Here is a 17474-nt window from a genome sequence, read left to right as displayed (position 1 = left end):
CAAACGGAGGAATCTAGCCCACAGAGAGTATTATGGTCTGTACACTGACGCACTCTCTGTAAGATAGAAACATAGAAACATAGAAAATAGGTGCAGGAGTAGGCCATTTGACCCTTCGAGCCTGCACCACCATTCAAGATCATGGCTGATCATTCACCTCAGTACCCCTTTCCTGATTTCTCTCCATATGCCTTGATCCCTTTAGCCGTAAGCGTCATATCTAACTCCCTCTTGAATATATCCAATGAACTGGCATCAACAACTCTCTGCGGCAGGGAATTCCACTCACCGAACCTGTCCAAGTCACCCTGCAGCCTCGTAGCGTCCTCCCAGCTACCCAGCTTAGTGTCATCTGCAAACTTGGAGATATTACACTCAATTCTTTCATCCAATTCATTGATGTATATTGTAAAGAGCTGGGGTCCCAGCACTGAGCCCTGCGGCACTCCACTAGTCATTGCCTGCCATTCTGAAAAAGACCCGTTTATCCTGACTCTCTGCTTCCTGTCTGCCAACCAATAGGTCACTGTAGTAATAGGCCTCAGCACTGTGGGACAGGTATACGATGGGCCAGTATCACTGCTCCTGATTGGTGCCCACTGAACCCGTTAGATGTGGCACTTGGTTCAGGTCCCAGAGGATGTGGGGTGTCTGTGGAACTTGTGCTCTGCCAAAGAGTTAACGCCTTCAGGAAAGCGGGAAGGAACATGACAGAGAAAAATAGGTATATTGTGTCAATTCAATAATATTTAAAATCTTTAGTGCAAATAAATCAAAATCTTTAAATGGTGCCAACAAAAGATGTTGCTGAACAGCTTCACATCCTGGTTGATTGATGGGTGGAACATCTAAATGAGGCGAAGGTCACCGTCAAATGAACTTGACACAAAATATCATCCTATCCTGAAATATCATCATGGACAAAATATGATCGTGACGGTACTGTCCCTGGACCATTACATAGGAATACATCGGATATCATCATCATAGGCGGTCCTCGAAACGCCAAAATAAGGATGAGTTCACAGGTGTTTCAATGAAGGACCTAATATTCCCGATCCCGAACTCCATGTTGAAGGGTGGAAGATGTCAGTGCGTGGATTTTTTAACGTTGGGTGACCGTTGCACACCAGCCACCACACGGGCTTGACAGAGTGAGGTCTTGGTCCAGTGGCAAGGATTACCCAAGACAACTGGAGACCTGCTCTGCTGCACGGGCCTAGTGCGCACACATATCGCAGTGTGGGCTGGACCGTGCTGCCCCTGGGCCCCTGGCCCTGAACTCATGCCTCCCCTGGGCCCCGATCACCTCCCTCCACAGTCTCTCACAGCTCCTTCGCCCCGACCTCGCTGCTCCTGCTGTATCTGCCCACGCTCCAATCACTGACCTGGACCTTGATGACTTCACTCTTGGTTGCCGTCGCCCTCCTGCACCAGCTCGCGCAGTACCTTGCCGTGGTATGCAGCCACGCTGTCCATGGCCATCGCTTGCTGCTCCTTTTATGGCCCGACCTGCCGCTGATGTTCCCTCGCAGGTCGGGGTCTCCACACTGCCCATGGCCATCGCTCACTGCTCCTTTTATGGCCCGACCTGCCGCTGATGTTCCCTCGCAGGTCGGGGTCTCCACACTGCCCATGGCCATCGCTCACTGCTCCTTTTATGGCCCGACCTGCCGCTGATGTTCCCTCGCAGGTCGGGGTCTCCACACTGCCCATGGCCATCGCTTGCTGCTCCTTTTATGGCCTGACCTGCCGCTGATGTTCCCTCGCAGGTCGGGGTCTCCACACTGCCCATGGCCATCGCTCACTGCTCCTTTTATGGCCCCGAGGGGTCACTAAGGGGTTTCGGAAACATAGAATGAGCCATTGATCTCCAACCACTAAATTGATTGTTAATATCAAACATCCATCTGCCCCCTGTGGTTGTATGGTGGCTATATATCAGTTACAGATAGAGTATCCCTTCCACTTCTGCAACACCGCCCGACTCTTCCCCTACTCCAGCCTATCTGCCGCTAAAACTCTCATTCATGTATTTGTCACCTCCAGACTTGACTATTGCAATGTTTTCCTGGCCGGCATCACACCCTCTACCCTCTGTAAACTTCAGCTTGTTCAAAACTCTGATGTCCAAATTCTATCCAACACCAAGTTCCACTCATCCATCACCCTTGTTCTTGAGGACCTACATTGGTTCTGGATCCCACAATTAATCTAATTGAAGATTATCATCCCTGTGTTTAAATCCTTTCATGGCTTCACCCTTAGGTCACTGCAACCTTCCCTAACCATGCAACCCATCCCTTCCATGCCCCATAACTGCATTCCTCTAACTCTCGCCTCTTGTAAATCCCCTCCTTCATCTCACCATTGGTGACCACGCCTTCAGCTATCAGATATACAGAACATAAACAGGCCATTCGGCCCAACCAGTCCAGTTTATGCTCCACTGGATCCTCCTCCCGTCTTACCTCATCTAAATCTATCAGCATAACCCTCCATTCCCTTCTCCCTCATAAGCTTATCCAGCCTCCCCTTAAATACATCGAAACTATTCACTTCAACCCCTCCCTGTGGTAGTGAGTTCCACATTCTCACCACTCTCTGGGTAAAGAAGTTTCTTCTGAATTCCCTATTGGATTTCTTGGGTGACTATCTTATATTGGTGGCCTCTAGTTCTGCTCTTCCCCACAAGTGGAAACTCTCTCTCTGTATCTACTCGATCAACACCCTTCATCATTTTAAAGACCATTATCAGGTCACCCCTCAGCCTACTCTATTCAATAGACAAGAGAAAAGAAAATTGTTCCTGAGGTGTTGGCCCAAACTGCACCAGCACGAGTTGACCATGATAGAAAGTCCACCCATTTACACGTGTTAGTGGCACTCATGGTACATCGTGCGTGGTACATGGGGAATGCCACATGGGTCGGGCACCAGTGTGTTGGGTGCCAGCACCTAATGGATGCCACCATTATATTGGCCTGGCATTGGAAATAAAGTCCCTGTTGAAGATTTGATTTTTACTTGTTATGTTGTCGGTGGGACTGAACGTGAGGGTGAACATTTTTAGAACAAGTGTCTCCTGAAGTTCCATTCCTCGTGGAGGCTCAATGATTGGAGCTCTGCTCAGGAGCATTCTGGGAGCACACTCATTTAAATAATGTCTGGGACTGTAATGACCTTTGAGGTGGGTTTTGTGAACAGGCTCCCAGTGCATGTGTTGGCTGGTCTTACTGCAGTGTGCTCGGCCCATAGAGAACTGAGTAGGACTGGAGGCCTCTCCATGTCTGATAATATGGTGCTACATTTCCAGCACACCCTCCTCTGGTGAGTTTCTTCACCTGTCCATTGTGGTGTCACCATCCCCAAATACCATCCATACTGTGTAACCTTGACCTGACCCCGGATACTCCAGCAGGGTCAGGGGTAAAGTTCACCGACCCCACTCTGCCTCACTTACATTGGTGGAGCAGGACCGAGAGATTTCGGGCCCAATATTTTACTGATTAAAATGCACTGTGTGTAACCTGGCCTGACTCTTTAATGCAGCAAGTTACAAGTATTGATAATGGGCACATTCTACTGTCAGTTAGAACCTAATCATTGGATTGTACATGTCACGACTTACACTAAATCTTATTGATCTGTTTTTCACAGTTGAGAGAAGTCCACAGAGAGCTGTGGTGGGCAGTGACGTTACACTCAGCTGTACCATCTCCAAACTCTCAGATACAGTCAGTCTTCAATGGAAACCCAGAGACTCATCTCAGCAGGACAGGAGGAACACTGATCAGATCCGACTAAATAACACAGTCTATCTGATAGTCAGACACGTTGCAGTAGAGGATCAGGAGTTGTACACGTGTGAAGTGCAGGAAAATGGATCCAGTATTCTCACAGGAAAAGCACATTTCTCTGTGGCCAACAGTAAGTACAGTTACCTCACAGTGGATATTAAAGAGTTACTAATATAAAACTGTTACATATAAAGTGGAACCATACATTACAACCATCAGCACCATGCCCACAGTCAGCATGTGGGGGCCTGGTGCACATATCAGCATTGAACACAAACTGGCCTCTCTCCCCTCAATGTCACTTCTAACCCAGTTCTGCTGCTATTGGAAGTGATTCCAGGCGCTGCATACTCTCAGCTTCAAATAAGCATTGAGCCAGGAGCAGGATTAAGGGAAGAGGGAAGGGCAGGGAATCAGTGGCCATGAACGGGAGAGGGAAGGATGGAAATGTTGGGAATGTAGAGGAGAGATGGTGGGCAGGGGGAAACGACAAAGGCTGGGAGTGGGGCTTTGGGGGAGGGAGAGAGGAAAAGCTGGGAGTGGGGCTTTGGAACAGAAGATAAGAATGTGTATTTGTGTGAAGTGTAGAAAAAATACTCTTATTAAAATAGCATCAAAACTATTGATGTGGATCTGGGTAAGCCCAGAACTACCTTACAGTAGATATTAAAGAGTTACTGAAATAACACTGTTCCACACAATGTCCAGGGAGCACAGAGACATCAGATGCTTTTACTACATACTGGGCTGTATTTTCTCTTTGGAACATTGGTGTAAATATAACATTGCAATACACTGGGCAAATATCAACAACCAGGTCTTGATGGATTGGATAATAAATAGCTAAAGGGTTAAAGGTGAACAGAAACATTCTCACACAGCTCATCAGTGACCATAACACCGAGACAATTATTTTCTAAATATGGTTCACTTTACTCACTGCAAGGCCACAGAATTACAGTCCAGCCCTGACTGACTACTCAGTGCTCTCCCAATACACACACATAGGGGACAATACTGAGTGACTTTGGTTGAACATCATTGGTCGTACCAGAAGTGTACAAGCAGTTATGGTGCTGTGTGGTCGTTAGCATCTGATATCAATAGATTGGGAGTGGAGGGAGGGTGGGTGGTTATAATGTGGCCGGTTCTGTACAGGTAACTGAATGGGGAACCACTTCACCAGCTGTTGAGAGGCAAGTGGAGGAGAGTGACAAGGCTGCAGTCAATGTTGGTTTATCTTGTCTAGAATTGACAAAGTAAATGAAGCAGTTCAACACTGGAAGGTAGAAAATCTGAATTGCAGCGTTTTTTTAATAAATGGTACCGGAGATAAAACAAAAACAGAAAATGCTTTCAGTAACAGACCTTGAAGAAAGAAATAAAACGATGCTTCACTGAGGAAGAATGAAGTGGACATCGGTATTAGTGAGAAAGAGAGGTGACTGAAAGCTTGGTCAGAGATAGGTTTTCAGTGTGTGTGTAGACAAAGTAGGAGGTTTTAGTGTGGGAGAGAATGTGGATGGGTCATTTTGACTTCGTGCAATAGTAAGTTATCTTTGTGAGATGTAAAATGTGTTTCCAATTCACTACCAGCTGTTTTACACTATCACATAATAGAGCTCAACCTGGTGGACTACTGATCCACCTAGTGGACTACTGTGGTAATGTAACTACTCACGTATATACAATAAAAGCATCATGTGACAAGGTCACCTGACAAGTTCCAGTACAGCCATCTTGTGTATGTGTGTGTTTGTGATGTTGTAAGGAAGATATCACATTGGCGATGTAGGATGGGATTTCTGGATTCCCGAGCTGAAATTTTTTTGGTGGCTGTTCCAGCCAACCAGCAGAGAGACTTTGAGAGGTTCTTTGATTTGCAACACAACTAAAAATCCAAGGTAAATTTCAAGCACACTGTTAACATTGCCAGAGTCCAGATGGCCACACCTATGGGAATAATAGGGTGCTTGGGTGAGTTCCATCCTGACTGAGAGACTTTCGAGCATACATGGAGTGGCTAGAAATGTTTTTCACCGCGAAAAGTATCATCGAGGTCCCCGATGATGAAAACCGTAACCGGGTGGTGTTAGAAAGAAAACGGGCTATTTTCCTGACTTAATCAGGCCTGGAGGTGGATGCAACCCTGAAAAATGTGCTTGTTCCTGACAAGTCAAAGGGCCCGCCACTGACGGAGATTGTTAGCACGACAGTCCTGAGCCCCTGGAAGTTGCTGAAAGTTAATGTTTTGGAATATGAAATCAATTCATTGACGAGAGTATCAGTGAGTACATTGTAGCTTTAAAAAAGCTTCCCATTCACTGTCATTTCGTAAACTTTCAGGACCAAGCATTGCGTGACCACATTGTTTGTGGAATGAAAAATAAAGCAATCAGAAGAAAGTTGTTGACAACCCCTAACTTGACTTTTGATTTAGCTTGTAAGACAGCTATGTCGATGGGTATGGCAGACCAATATTCCCGAGAATTTCACGCCATTTCCAGTCTTCAGACAACCGAAGTGACTCGGCTTCAGGCTAGAAGTAAAAGGCAGTTGGACCTCAAGGCCTCTGCAACTGACCAAGGTAACAGCGCATTGAAGTCATGCTATCGGTGATTGGGACAACACATCGCTCAAAATTGTACGTATGTGAAGGCAGAGTGTTTCTTCTGCAAGAAAACTGGATATCTTGCGAAGGCATGCCGACTGAAGGGTAAACTGCTGTTTTATGCTATAAGTAGAAATCACCAGAGATTATGTAGCATTGAACAGAAGCCTCAGGATGAGGAGGTTCTGAAGACACACGTCATCAGGAGCACAACGGTACCTAACAATAATTCATGAAGTATCGTCATCCAAGTAGACGTTGCAGGAACCAGGATACCCATGGAAATCAACACTGGTGCATCCGTGAGCGTAGTACTGGAATTGTTATATCTCGACAAGTTGAGTGATTTTTCACTGGAAAAGTCAAACATAGAACTGCGAGGCTACTCAGGAGAGCAAATCCCTGTGGTAGGATGTATCACCGTACCGGTAAAATACAAGGATCAGTTTCAGAGCTTACCTCTCTTAGTCATAGCAGGAGACAAGCCTTAATAGGTAGAAATAGGTGGGGATCATTGAAACTGGATTGGAGTGAGATTTTTTGAGTTGAAACGAGATTTGCATCGAAGGATGATGTCATCAAACAGTATCCAAAGGTGTCCGTGAAACAGGCAGTGCAATCCTAGGTTTCAAGGTGAATGTCAGGGTACAGAAGAATGCTTGACCAGTTTACTGCAAGCCATATCCCATGCCATACGAACTCAAAGAGAAAGTTGGTCAAGTACTCAAAAGACTAGAAACTGAGAACATTATCTCTAAAGTAGACCTAAGTATTGGGCTATACCCATTGTTGTTGTACCTAAGTCAGATGGTAATGCTGATGCTATGTCCAGGTTGCCATCCCCATCACAAGTTACACCCAATGAGGAAGAAGTGTTCTATTTTTCATACATTGATCAGTTGCCTGTCACAGCTGAAGAGCTTGGTAGAGCAACTAAGCATGACTCAGTTATGTCAAAGGTGTATGATTGTATAGCAAATGGCTGGCCAAACCAGATATCAGAGGAAGATATTCATCCATACTTCGTCCATAGGAATGAATTATCAGTCGATAAAGATTTATCATGTGGGTGCAAGAGTAGTTATCCCAAATAAGTTCAGGTCCAAGTTGTTAGGAGATCTTCATGACCAGCACCTGGGAATGTGCCTGACCAAGAGTTTTGCACACAGTTACTTATGGTGGCCAGGTCTAGATAAAGATACAGAGTGCATCATCAGTCAGTGTACAATATGTCAATCGGTAAGCAAGATACCACCATCAGTACCATTACAGCCATAGAAATGGCCTCCCAGGGTGTGGCAAAAGTTACAAGTAGATTTTGCTGAGCTAGAAGGACAACAATTGTTCATTGTGATTGATAATCATTCGAAATGGGTAGAAGTATTTCCGATGCAGAAAATAACAACAAATAAAATAATAGACAATTTGCAAAGATTGTTTTCTTCATATGGTGTCCCAGAAGAAATTGTTTCTGATAATGGGCCGCAATTTTGTTTAGAAGAATTTTCACAGTTCATGAGCAGGAACAGTGTGAAACATACCAAGGTTCCACCATACCATCCTGCTTCAAATGGTGCACCGAGTGCACAGTACAAATTGTAAAACCCTGTCCTCAACAAGCAAATATTGGATCCAAATCCAAAGAAATGGCAGTTGTCATTGGATCACAAACTAGCAAATGTTCTGATTATGTATCGTAATACTCCTGATACAACTACTAGTGGAACACCAGCAGAATTGTTTCTCAAACGACAACCACGAATCAGGTTCTCGTTGTTGAAGCCAAACTTGGCACAGTTAGTAGAAGAGAAACAACTAAGACAGAAAAAGAATCATGATAGAGGTAAAATAAGAGAGAGAAGTGTGAAATTAAATCAGAAGGTGAGAGTGAAGAACCATCACCATAATTGGTTAAAATGGTTACCAGGAAGCGTAGTGAGGATATGCGACTCTCGAACATATTTGGACAAGATGTTTGATCATGGAAAGGTTAGGTTTGTTCACATTGACCATATTTTACCTACAGATGTGGAAGGAGTTGAAAGTTGGAATGATTCGATTATTTCTGATGAGACAGATAGTCTTATTACAAGTAGAGTACCAGTAGCAAATCCTACATCAGATGTTCTAGAAACAAGTCCAAAAGAAAGTCAGAATTTAAGTCTGAGTCTGAGTCAGGCAGACAGATAGTCTGAAGTTGTAGAGAGTCAAAATGTAGATCAAGGGTTGCCCTTGAAGAAAAACTCTCCTCAGGCTCAGCCTAGAATGAGTTTAAGTTCGACATCAAGTTTGGAAAGATCTGTTCGAGAGTGAAAGTATCCTCTTCGAAACAGAAAACAAGTGGTAAAGTTTGATTTGTAAAAATGGAAAAATAAGTCTATATTTGTTGTGTTTAACCATGCAAATTATGTATGGTGATTGTTTAGAAACATAGGAAATAGGTGCAGGAGTAGGCCATTCGGCCCTTCGAGCCTGCACCACCATTCAATATGATCATGGCTGATCATACAACTTCAGTACCCCATCCTGCTTTCTCTCCATACCCCTTGATCCCTTTAGCCGTAAGGGCCACACCTAACTCCCTTTTGAATATATCTAACGAACTGGCCTCAACAACTCTCTGCGGTAGAGAATTCCACAGGTTCACCACTCTCTGGGTGAAGAAATTCCTCCTCATCTCGGTCCTAAATGGTTGCCCCTTATCCTTAGACTGTGACCCCTGGTTCTGGACTTCCCCAACATCGGGAACATTCTTCCTGCATCTAACCTGTCCAGTCCTGTCAGAATTTTATATGTTTCTATGAGATCCCCCTCATTCTTTTAAATTCCAATGAATATAAGCCTAGTCGATCCGATAAGATTACTGCACAAGAGATTACTCCAGAAGATTAAGGGGTGTGGAATTTGGAGGAGGATAGCAAACTGGATTAAAAGGAAGGTGAAAAAAAAAGTAGGGGTTAAAGGCAGTGTATTTTTATTTGTTCCCAATGATGTGGGCGTCGCTGGCAAGGCCGGCATTTATTGCCCATTCCTAATTGCCCTCAAAGTTGGCGATGAGCCGCCTTCTTGAACCGCTGCAGTCCGTGTGGTGAAGGTGTTCCCACAGTGCTGTTGGGGAGGGAGTTCCAGGATTTTGACCCAGCGATGATGAAGGAACGGCCGATATATTCCCATGTCGGGATGGTGTGTGACTGGGAGGGGAACGTTGAGGTGGTGGTGTTCCCATGTGCCTGCTGCCCTTATCCTTCTGGGAAGTAGAGGTCGCGGGTTTGGGAGGTGATTTTGGAGAAGCCTTGGCGAGTTGTTGCAGTGCATCTTGTAGATGGTACACACTGCAGCCACAGTGCGCCGGTGGTGGAGGGAGTGAATGTTTAACGTGGTGTATGGGGTGCCAATCAAATGGGTGCTTTGTCCTGGATGGTGTCGAGCTTCTTGAGTGTTGTTGGAGCTGCATTGTTATGATTACTTCTTCATTAAGAAGGGAGAAGTGTAATAGAGCTCCACTTAGTGGACTACTGTGGTAATGCAACTTCTCATGCAAATTCAATACAAGCATCATGTGACAAGACATAACAAGTTCCTGTCGAGCCATCTTGTGCATGTGTGTGTCTGTGATGTGGTAAGGCAGATATCACATTCACTATCACCTCTTTTACACTATCGCACAAGGCCAAATTACCCCCATGTTTTTGAAAGAAAGTATCGTGATTGCCCCTTGGACAATAAGGAAAGGTTTGCCAATTTTCCCATCTTGTCAACTGCCAAGTTGTATTGCAAAAGCAATTAAAATGACTCTGGGTTAGTCTTGCTGAGAAAATGTGAAGGCTTTAGTGGAAATAGTGAAAGAAATATCAGGAGAAAGAAAGAAAGCAACAAAGAAAGAATAGAAAAGGCACAGGTCTAAAGTCTGTGCAGAATGTTCAATACAGAAGGAGACAGATGCTCACTGTGAATGAACCACTCCACTGAATACAAACTGAGTATCGTGAGCAGGTTATTGGTGAGTAAGGGCTGCTTGATAGCTCTGTTGACGACACCTTCCATCACTTTGCTGAAGATTGAGAGTAGACTGAAGGGGCGGTAATTGGCTGGATTGGATTTGTCCTGCTTTTTGATTGTCGGACATACCTGGGCAGTTTTCCACATTGTCGGGTAGATCCCAGTGTTGTAGCTGTACTGGGACAGCTTGGCGAGAGGCGTGGCTAGTTATGATAATCAAAACACAAAATAGTTTTATATAATTTTTGCCAATAATTATTCTGGCTTTTCTCTCTACCTTAGAAACTGTTAAATTCTAACACGTTGTTCTCTGTCTCTCTATCACAGATTTATATCAAGAGAGTTACACACTTTATCGGTCAGGCACAGATCGCAGTGAACTCGACCTGATTTGCTATTCTGTTGCCTCTACTTACAATGCTGCTGCATGGACCTGGAGCTCACATCATCTTCCAAATCAGGAGAAAAAAATAGCAACTGCTTCGAAATCTCAGCCTATCGATGTGAACAGGACCGACTTTGGGAGTCGACTGGTGCCCACAGTGGGACATTTTAATGGCAGGACCTTCAGTGTGAGGATTGTCCCTGTACTGTTTGACGATGCAGGAGTTTACACATGTTCTCTGGGATCAAGTAAATTTGTGACCATTAAACTAATCACAGTTAAAGGTAGGACACAGAATGTTGCTGGTGTTTTCAATGATAAAGTCATTGTGTAAAAGCTGAATGATTTTCCTGTTTCCACAGTCACAGCTGAACCATCTGATGCAGAGACTGAGGGAGACACCGTTACCCCGACCTGCTCTGTGTCTGATGTCACTGAACCAATGAGACTGGTTTGGATCAATAGTGACGGCAGAACTGTTGGAGAGAAAACATTGAATGGACGGAATGGGGAAGAGAAATCATTGCGACTGATTATTCAGAAAGCTGACAGAGGCAGAGGGAACTGGATATGTGCTGTGTTTTATCAAAACCAGCCCCAGGTTTTAGTCCCGTACTATCTGGAGCCCAGTGGTAAGTGACTCAGGGTTTGCTCTTTAATCTTATAATCTCCACAGGAAATTCTTGTCACTTATTGTTCTTGTTGCCAGGAGTAACCCCTCCTTTATATCCTGTGTGTGAAGCTGTACAGTGGTTCAGAGCCTCAGGAAATCTACCCTGAGATAACTCAGCACAGCCTGGGATCGAGCGAGGAACTTTCCTGGTCTGTGTGCCTCAACTACGCTCTTGGTAAACTCACTGAGACAGGACAAGCATTTAAGTTTGACAATCCAGTGGTACAGAAGTCATTTCTGTTGGTTTTCTGACACAGAATCAATCAGAATGCTCCGAAAAATCAGAGCAAATAATTCCCAGCTGCAAATATTGCAATTGGAAGTCTTCCCAAAGCCCATCTTGGAGAGCACGCCCATCAGGTACGTGTGCGATATCCTGTCAAAGGCCTTCTCCTGGTCCAAGCTGATTAAACAGGTGTCCACCCTCCTGTCCCGCACGTAGGCGATCGTATCCCTGAGTAGCGCCAGGCTATCAGAGATCTTCCTGCCGGGGACAGTGCAGGTCTGGTCCGGGTGGATCACCAGCTCCAGAGCAGACTTGACCCTGTTGGCGATGACCTTTGACAGGATCTTGTAGTCCACATTGAGCAGCGAGATGGGCTGCCAGTTTTTGAATTCCTCCCTCTCCCGCTTCTGCTTGTAGATGAGGGTGATGATGCGTTTCCTCATTGATTCTGACATGCTGCCGGCCAGAAGCATACCCCCGTACACTTCCAGCAGGTCTGGGCCCATCCAGTCCCACAGAGCCCAATACAACTCGACCGGTAAGCCGTCGCTTCCGGGAGTTTTACTCGTCGCGAGGGACCGGACGGCCTTTGTCAGATCGTCCAGAGTTAGCGGGTGGTCCAGACTCTCCCGCTCGCTGTCGTCTAAGACCTCTGAGATAGACGATAGGAAGGACGGGAGGCCACACGGTCTGTGGGCTTGACGTCGTACAGCCCGGCATAGAAGGATTTGCTGATCCTCAGCATGTCGGGCTGTGAAGACGTCACAGAACCATCTTCTTCCTTTAGGCTGGTGATCACAGAGCTCCCCCTGTGTACCTTTTGGAAGAAGAAACGCGAACACGTCTCATCCTGCTCGACGGAGCGGACTCTGGAGCGGAAGATGATTTTGGAGGACTCTGAGGTAAAGAGCGAGGCTTGCTGGCCCTTCACCTCTTGGAGTCCCTCCGCAACATCAACCCCCATCGACTGCAGCAGGAACAGGTTTTGCATACTCTTCTGGAGTTGGGACAATTCCCTCTGTCTCCCTCTCGCCTCCTGAACACCTTTGAGGATGAAGAGCCTCTTGATGTTTGTCTTGATTGTTTCCTACCAGTGCATCGGGGAATCACAGAGGGGTTTTACAGTTCTCCAACCTTTGTAATCCCTCTTGATTCCTCAATGTTTTCCGGAGTCAACAGTTTCATGTTGAGCTTCCATATCCCCCTGCCAACTTTCTGGTTTTCCTGTGGGAGGCAGTCGGCCAGTAGGAGGCAGTGGTCAGAGAAGAACACCGGCGTGACGTATGTGGATCGACCTTGAGCGTGTGGGACACAAACAGGAAGTCTATTCTGGAATGGACGGACCCGTCTGGTCTCGACCAGGTGTATCTGCGCGGTGCTCCGTCTGCAGGGTTGCTGAAGACATCGCACAGCTTGGCATCTTTTACCGCGTCCATCAGGAGTCTGGACGTGGTGTCCAGTTTGCTGTCAGCTCTGCTGGATCGTCCAGCCACATCGATGGTACAGTTGGAGTCACTGCCCAGAACGACCGGCCTGGATGTCGCCAGCAGCAGTGGGAGCTGCTGGAGGAGGAACAGTCGCTGGCTTCTGAGATGCGAGGCATACACGTTAATTAGCCTTAGAGGAACATTTTTAGACAATACATCTGCTACGAGGAGGCGGCCGCCCACCACCTCCTTAACTTCGGTGATGGTGAAGTGGCCTCCCCGCAGCAGAATGCCCAGGCCGGAGGAACGGCAATCGTTGCCTCCTGACCAGACGGATGGTCCATTGCGACCACTGCCGGTAACTGCTGAAGTGCGGCAGGCCACACTCCGGCAAGAACAGCAGGTCTGCCTTGACCTTGGCGAGGTACCCCAAGGTGGAAACACATCGCGTAGATGACTTAATGCTACGCACGTTAATGGATGCTATCTTTAAACCCATTTTTAAATTGGTGATTACAATCCAAACATTACATTTCAAACACACAGTCCTTTGGCCCTGTGGCCTGTTCCCGTATACATAGGTTAACTTTAAACTTTTCTACTGCACCTTGGCTGAGATATGGGTTGTCCTCTGCCTTGGGGATGGTTTGACCAGGGGACACCAGCAGTGTGGACGGGGGACCTCCATGTTAACTGGGCTGCCCTTGCCTGGTGTTGGTTGTTCCTTGTGTGCATCCCCTGTGATGTCGTCGCTCCCAGAGATCCGGAGCGGGGGTGTATCTGTCACTTCATCGCTCCCAGAGATCCGGAGCGGGGGTGTATCTGTCACTTCATCGCTCCCAGAGATCCGGAGCGGGGGTGTATCTGTCACTTTGTCGCTCCCAGAGATCCGGAGCGGGGGTGTATCTGTCACTTTGTCGCTCCCAGAGATCCGGAGCGGGGGTGTATCTGTCACTTTGTCGCTCCCAGAGATCCGGAGCGGGGGTGCATCTGTCACTTCATCGCTCCCAGAGATCCGGAGCGGGGGTGTATCTGTCACTTCATCGCTCCCAGAGATCCGGAGCGGGGGGCATCTGTCACTTCATCGCTCCCAGAGATCCGGAGCGGGGGGCATCTGTCACTTCATCGCTCCCAGAGATCCGGAGCGGGGGTGCATCTGTCACTTCATCACTCCCAGAGATCCGGAGCGGGGGGGTATCTGTCACTTCGTCGCTCCCAGAGATCCGGAGCGGGGGGCATCTGTCACTTCGTCACTCCCAGAGATCCGGAGCGGGGGTGTATCTGTCACTTCATCGCTCCCAGAGATCCGGAGCGGGGGGCATCTGTCACTTCATCACTCCCAGAGATCCGGAGCGGGGGTGTATCTGTCACTTCATCGCTCCCAGAGATCCGGAGCGGGGGTGTATCTGTCACTTCATCGCTCCCAGAGATCCGGAGCGGGGGTGCATGTGTCACTTCATCGCTCCCAGAGATCCGGAGCGGGATGCATCTGTCACTTTGTCGCTCCCAGAGATCCGGAGCGGGGGTGCATCTGTCACTTCGTCGCTCCCAGAGATCCGGAGCGGGGGGGCATCTGTCACTTCGTCACTCCCAGAGATCCGGAGCGGGGGGCATTGGTGACATCACTGCTCCCAGGGTCCCGGAGCTGGACTGCGCTGGTCACATTGGTGTTTTGCCCCTTCTGCTGGTGGTAGTGGGGGCTTTTGCCTCGCCCTTCGTCATCGGGTGAGCTGCAGCCACTGCTGTCCGTCGTGGACAGTAGCTGTCTTTTGCCTCTCGTTTCTGCAGGAGGCCTCTTTTCCCTTGACTTGTGGGCCGCCTTCTTCTTCATCTTGATGAGCTGCCATTCCTGTTTTCCTTCTGCTCCTGCTCCCTCCTCTTCCATGGACTCGGTGTCTCGGGGGGAATTTCACTGCTGGGTGTTAGTGTCTGGCGGCTTGCTGTGGCAGACTGCCCTTCCTCCTCTCGGTCAGTGTCGACTAGGGCAGTGGTTTGTTCGCACGGTGTGTTGGGAGGGAGGGCGGTGTCGGTCTCCTCTGGAGCATTGTGTTCCTCAGCTTTCTCCTCACGTGTCACCATGTTCTTTGCCGCCTGCGCAGAGCTGACATTGTGCTTGGGGCAGGCCTTGTACAGATCTCCAGCCTGACCACAAAGGTTGCAGCACTTGGTCTCCTTACAGTCCTTTGTCTGGTGGCCTTCCTTCTTGCAGTTGCAGCAGATGACAGTTGTGCAGCTTGCCACCACGTGGCCTGCCTTCCCGCAGGTCCGGCACACGTTGGGTTGTCCGGCGTACACCATGTAGCCCCGACTTCCTCCGATGGTGAAGCTGGAGGGAGGGTGCAGGATGGTTCCGCTGGCGTCCACTTTCATGGTGACCTGGATCTGGCACTTGCTGGTCTATATCCCGTGGAGGTCTTTCAGGTCGATGCTGCTTCCTGCCCCATCGACATACCTGGCGAGGAATGTCAGCACATCAATGACCGGGATGTGGGGATTGTACATCTGCACTGTGATAGTGTGTCTTCTCTGCGACGGGAGGATGAACAGTGGTTCCCAAGTCAGCATTGACCGCAGTGGTTCACTCACCTCCTTCAATCCCCTCAGGAACTTCAGGCATAGGGTGATGTTTCTGAAGGACACATCAAAGTAACCTCTCTTCGGGATGTCCTGCAAGGTGAAGATATCCGCGACTTTCATGCCACAGGTTCCAAGCAGGACTTTCTTCACGAAGAGGTCCCGGTGCATCGTTGTCTGTCCTTCCACTTTCTTCACCCTCACTCGGATGGTGTTTCGGACGCCCTGGTTCACCGCTCGGTTGGCCACCATCCATTTGCAGATTCCTCCTTTCAGCTTGTGTTTTGGCCGAAGCCTTCAATCTTTCGTGGTGCCAGTCCGGCACCTTGGCTGACCGTTGGTCGTTCGACGTGCAGATTTCTACAATTGGTGCTTGTCCCGAGCAAAAAGACCAGACCCAGCCAAACTGGAAAGATGAGTTTCTGCAATTAGTCAATTAGCACATGAATGGCCAATCCACAGAGAGTGCCACTGAGCAGCAACACTTCAAAGCACTCAGCTCCCAAAAGGGACTGCCTATGATGATGATCCCTCCTTTTTTTTAAATTTCAAAATGTACTTTATTGATATAAAAATGTGCACAATACATTGGAGGCAGTTCAGTACATTTGGATGTGGTCAGTAATTCCATACAATACATTTGGGTGCTGACGGCAGTTCAGTTCAATACATTTGCTTGCTTTACATTTCGAGGTATATTTCAGTACAATCCAGGATACATTGTAATACAGTCATCATATTACTTTACTAGTGACACTATACGGTACACGGAATGGGTGAGGGTACAGTTACATTTCTTTGCAACATACATTACTAAACAGAACTTGCATTATACATGGCACTACACAGGTGTTTTCAGATCATGGTGCTCTATGTATACAACAAGTTTACAAGTACAGCCCGAGGGGAGTTTTATACTGATTCCTGCCCCTTGGTTTACCGTGGTGGAAGGGCTTTAAACTGTGGCCCTTCCCCACCGTGCCTTTGCGGCGACTGCACCAATTGTTAGTGTGACCCTCAGCACGTACTCCTGGATCTTGGATTGTGCCAGTCTGCAACACGCAGACGTGGACATCTCCTTGCTCTGGAAGACCAGCAAGTTTCGGGAAGACCAAAGTGCGTCTTTCACTGAGTTGATGGCCCTCCAGCAGCAGATGATGTCTGTCTCGGTGTGTGTCCCTGGGAACAGCCCGTAGAGCACAGGGTCCTGTGTTACCTCGATGAACCTCGACAGCAACCACTGCATCTCCATCCAGACCTGCCTTGCAAAGGCGCAATCCCGAAGGAGATGGATGACTGTCTCGTCCGCACCACAGCCAACTCTGGGGCAGAGGGCCGTGTCTCTGAAACCCCGGCTGTGCATGAAGGATCTGACGGGTAGGGCCCTCCTCACCGCCAACCAAGCCACACCTTGGTGCTTGTGTGAAAGCTCTGGCGATGAGACGTTCTGCCAGACGAGTTCGACAGTCTGCTCGGGCTTGTGCACTGTGAGATCAAAAGCAGGAAATTCAAGGCTGCAAATCCACTGGCCCTCCTTATAATGTATGTAAATGAGCTAATTTGGGAACACCACAGGCAGATTGTGGGAAGGGACATTCCCGGGGATTAACGTTGGTCTGAAAATTAAACAACTTCTTCTGCATTTCACTGTCAGAAACATTTACACTGGGAGTGTGGAATTGCTGAGTTTACTCTCAGTCAGTGAGCACTGGTTGGGAGGTCCCCCTCAGGTACAAATCTCTTCACTTGTGCAGCCTTCTGTAAGCAGGTAGAGAAGAG

General features: G+C 47.8%; 1 protein-coding gene across 1 annotated transcript in view; it reads left to right on the top strand.

Moving 5' to 3' along the window:
* LOC139261923 (uncharacterized) overlaps positions 1-17474 on the top strand; it is a 72179-nt gene that overhangs the window by 21138 nt on the left and 33567 nt on the right. Inside the window, exons 3-5 of the mRNA XM_070877102.1 lie at positions 3661-3930; positions 10738-11079; positions 11158-11427. Of these exons, the coding sequence (XP_070733203.1) occupies positions 3661-3930; positions 10738-11079; positions 11158-11427 (882 nt within the window). The remainder of the gene's footprint in view (positions 1-3660; positions 3931-10737; positions 11080-11157; positions 11428-17474) is intronic.

The sequence above is a fragment of the Pristiophorus japonicus genome, chromosome 1, assembly GCF_044704955.1.
Source record: "Pristiophorus japonicus isolate sPriJap1 chromosome 1, sPriJap1.hap1, whole genome shotgun sequence".
Lineage (NCBI taxonomy): Eukaryota > Metazoa > Chordata > Chondrichthyes > Pristiophoridae > Pristiophorus > Pristiophorus japonicus.
Note: the sequence above shows the minus strand (reverse complement) of the source record. Positions and strands in the feature narration are given on the sequence as shown.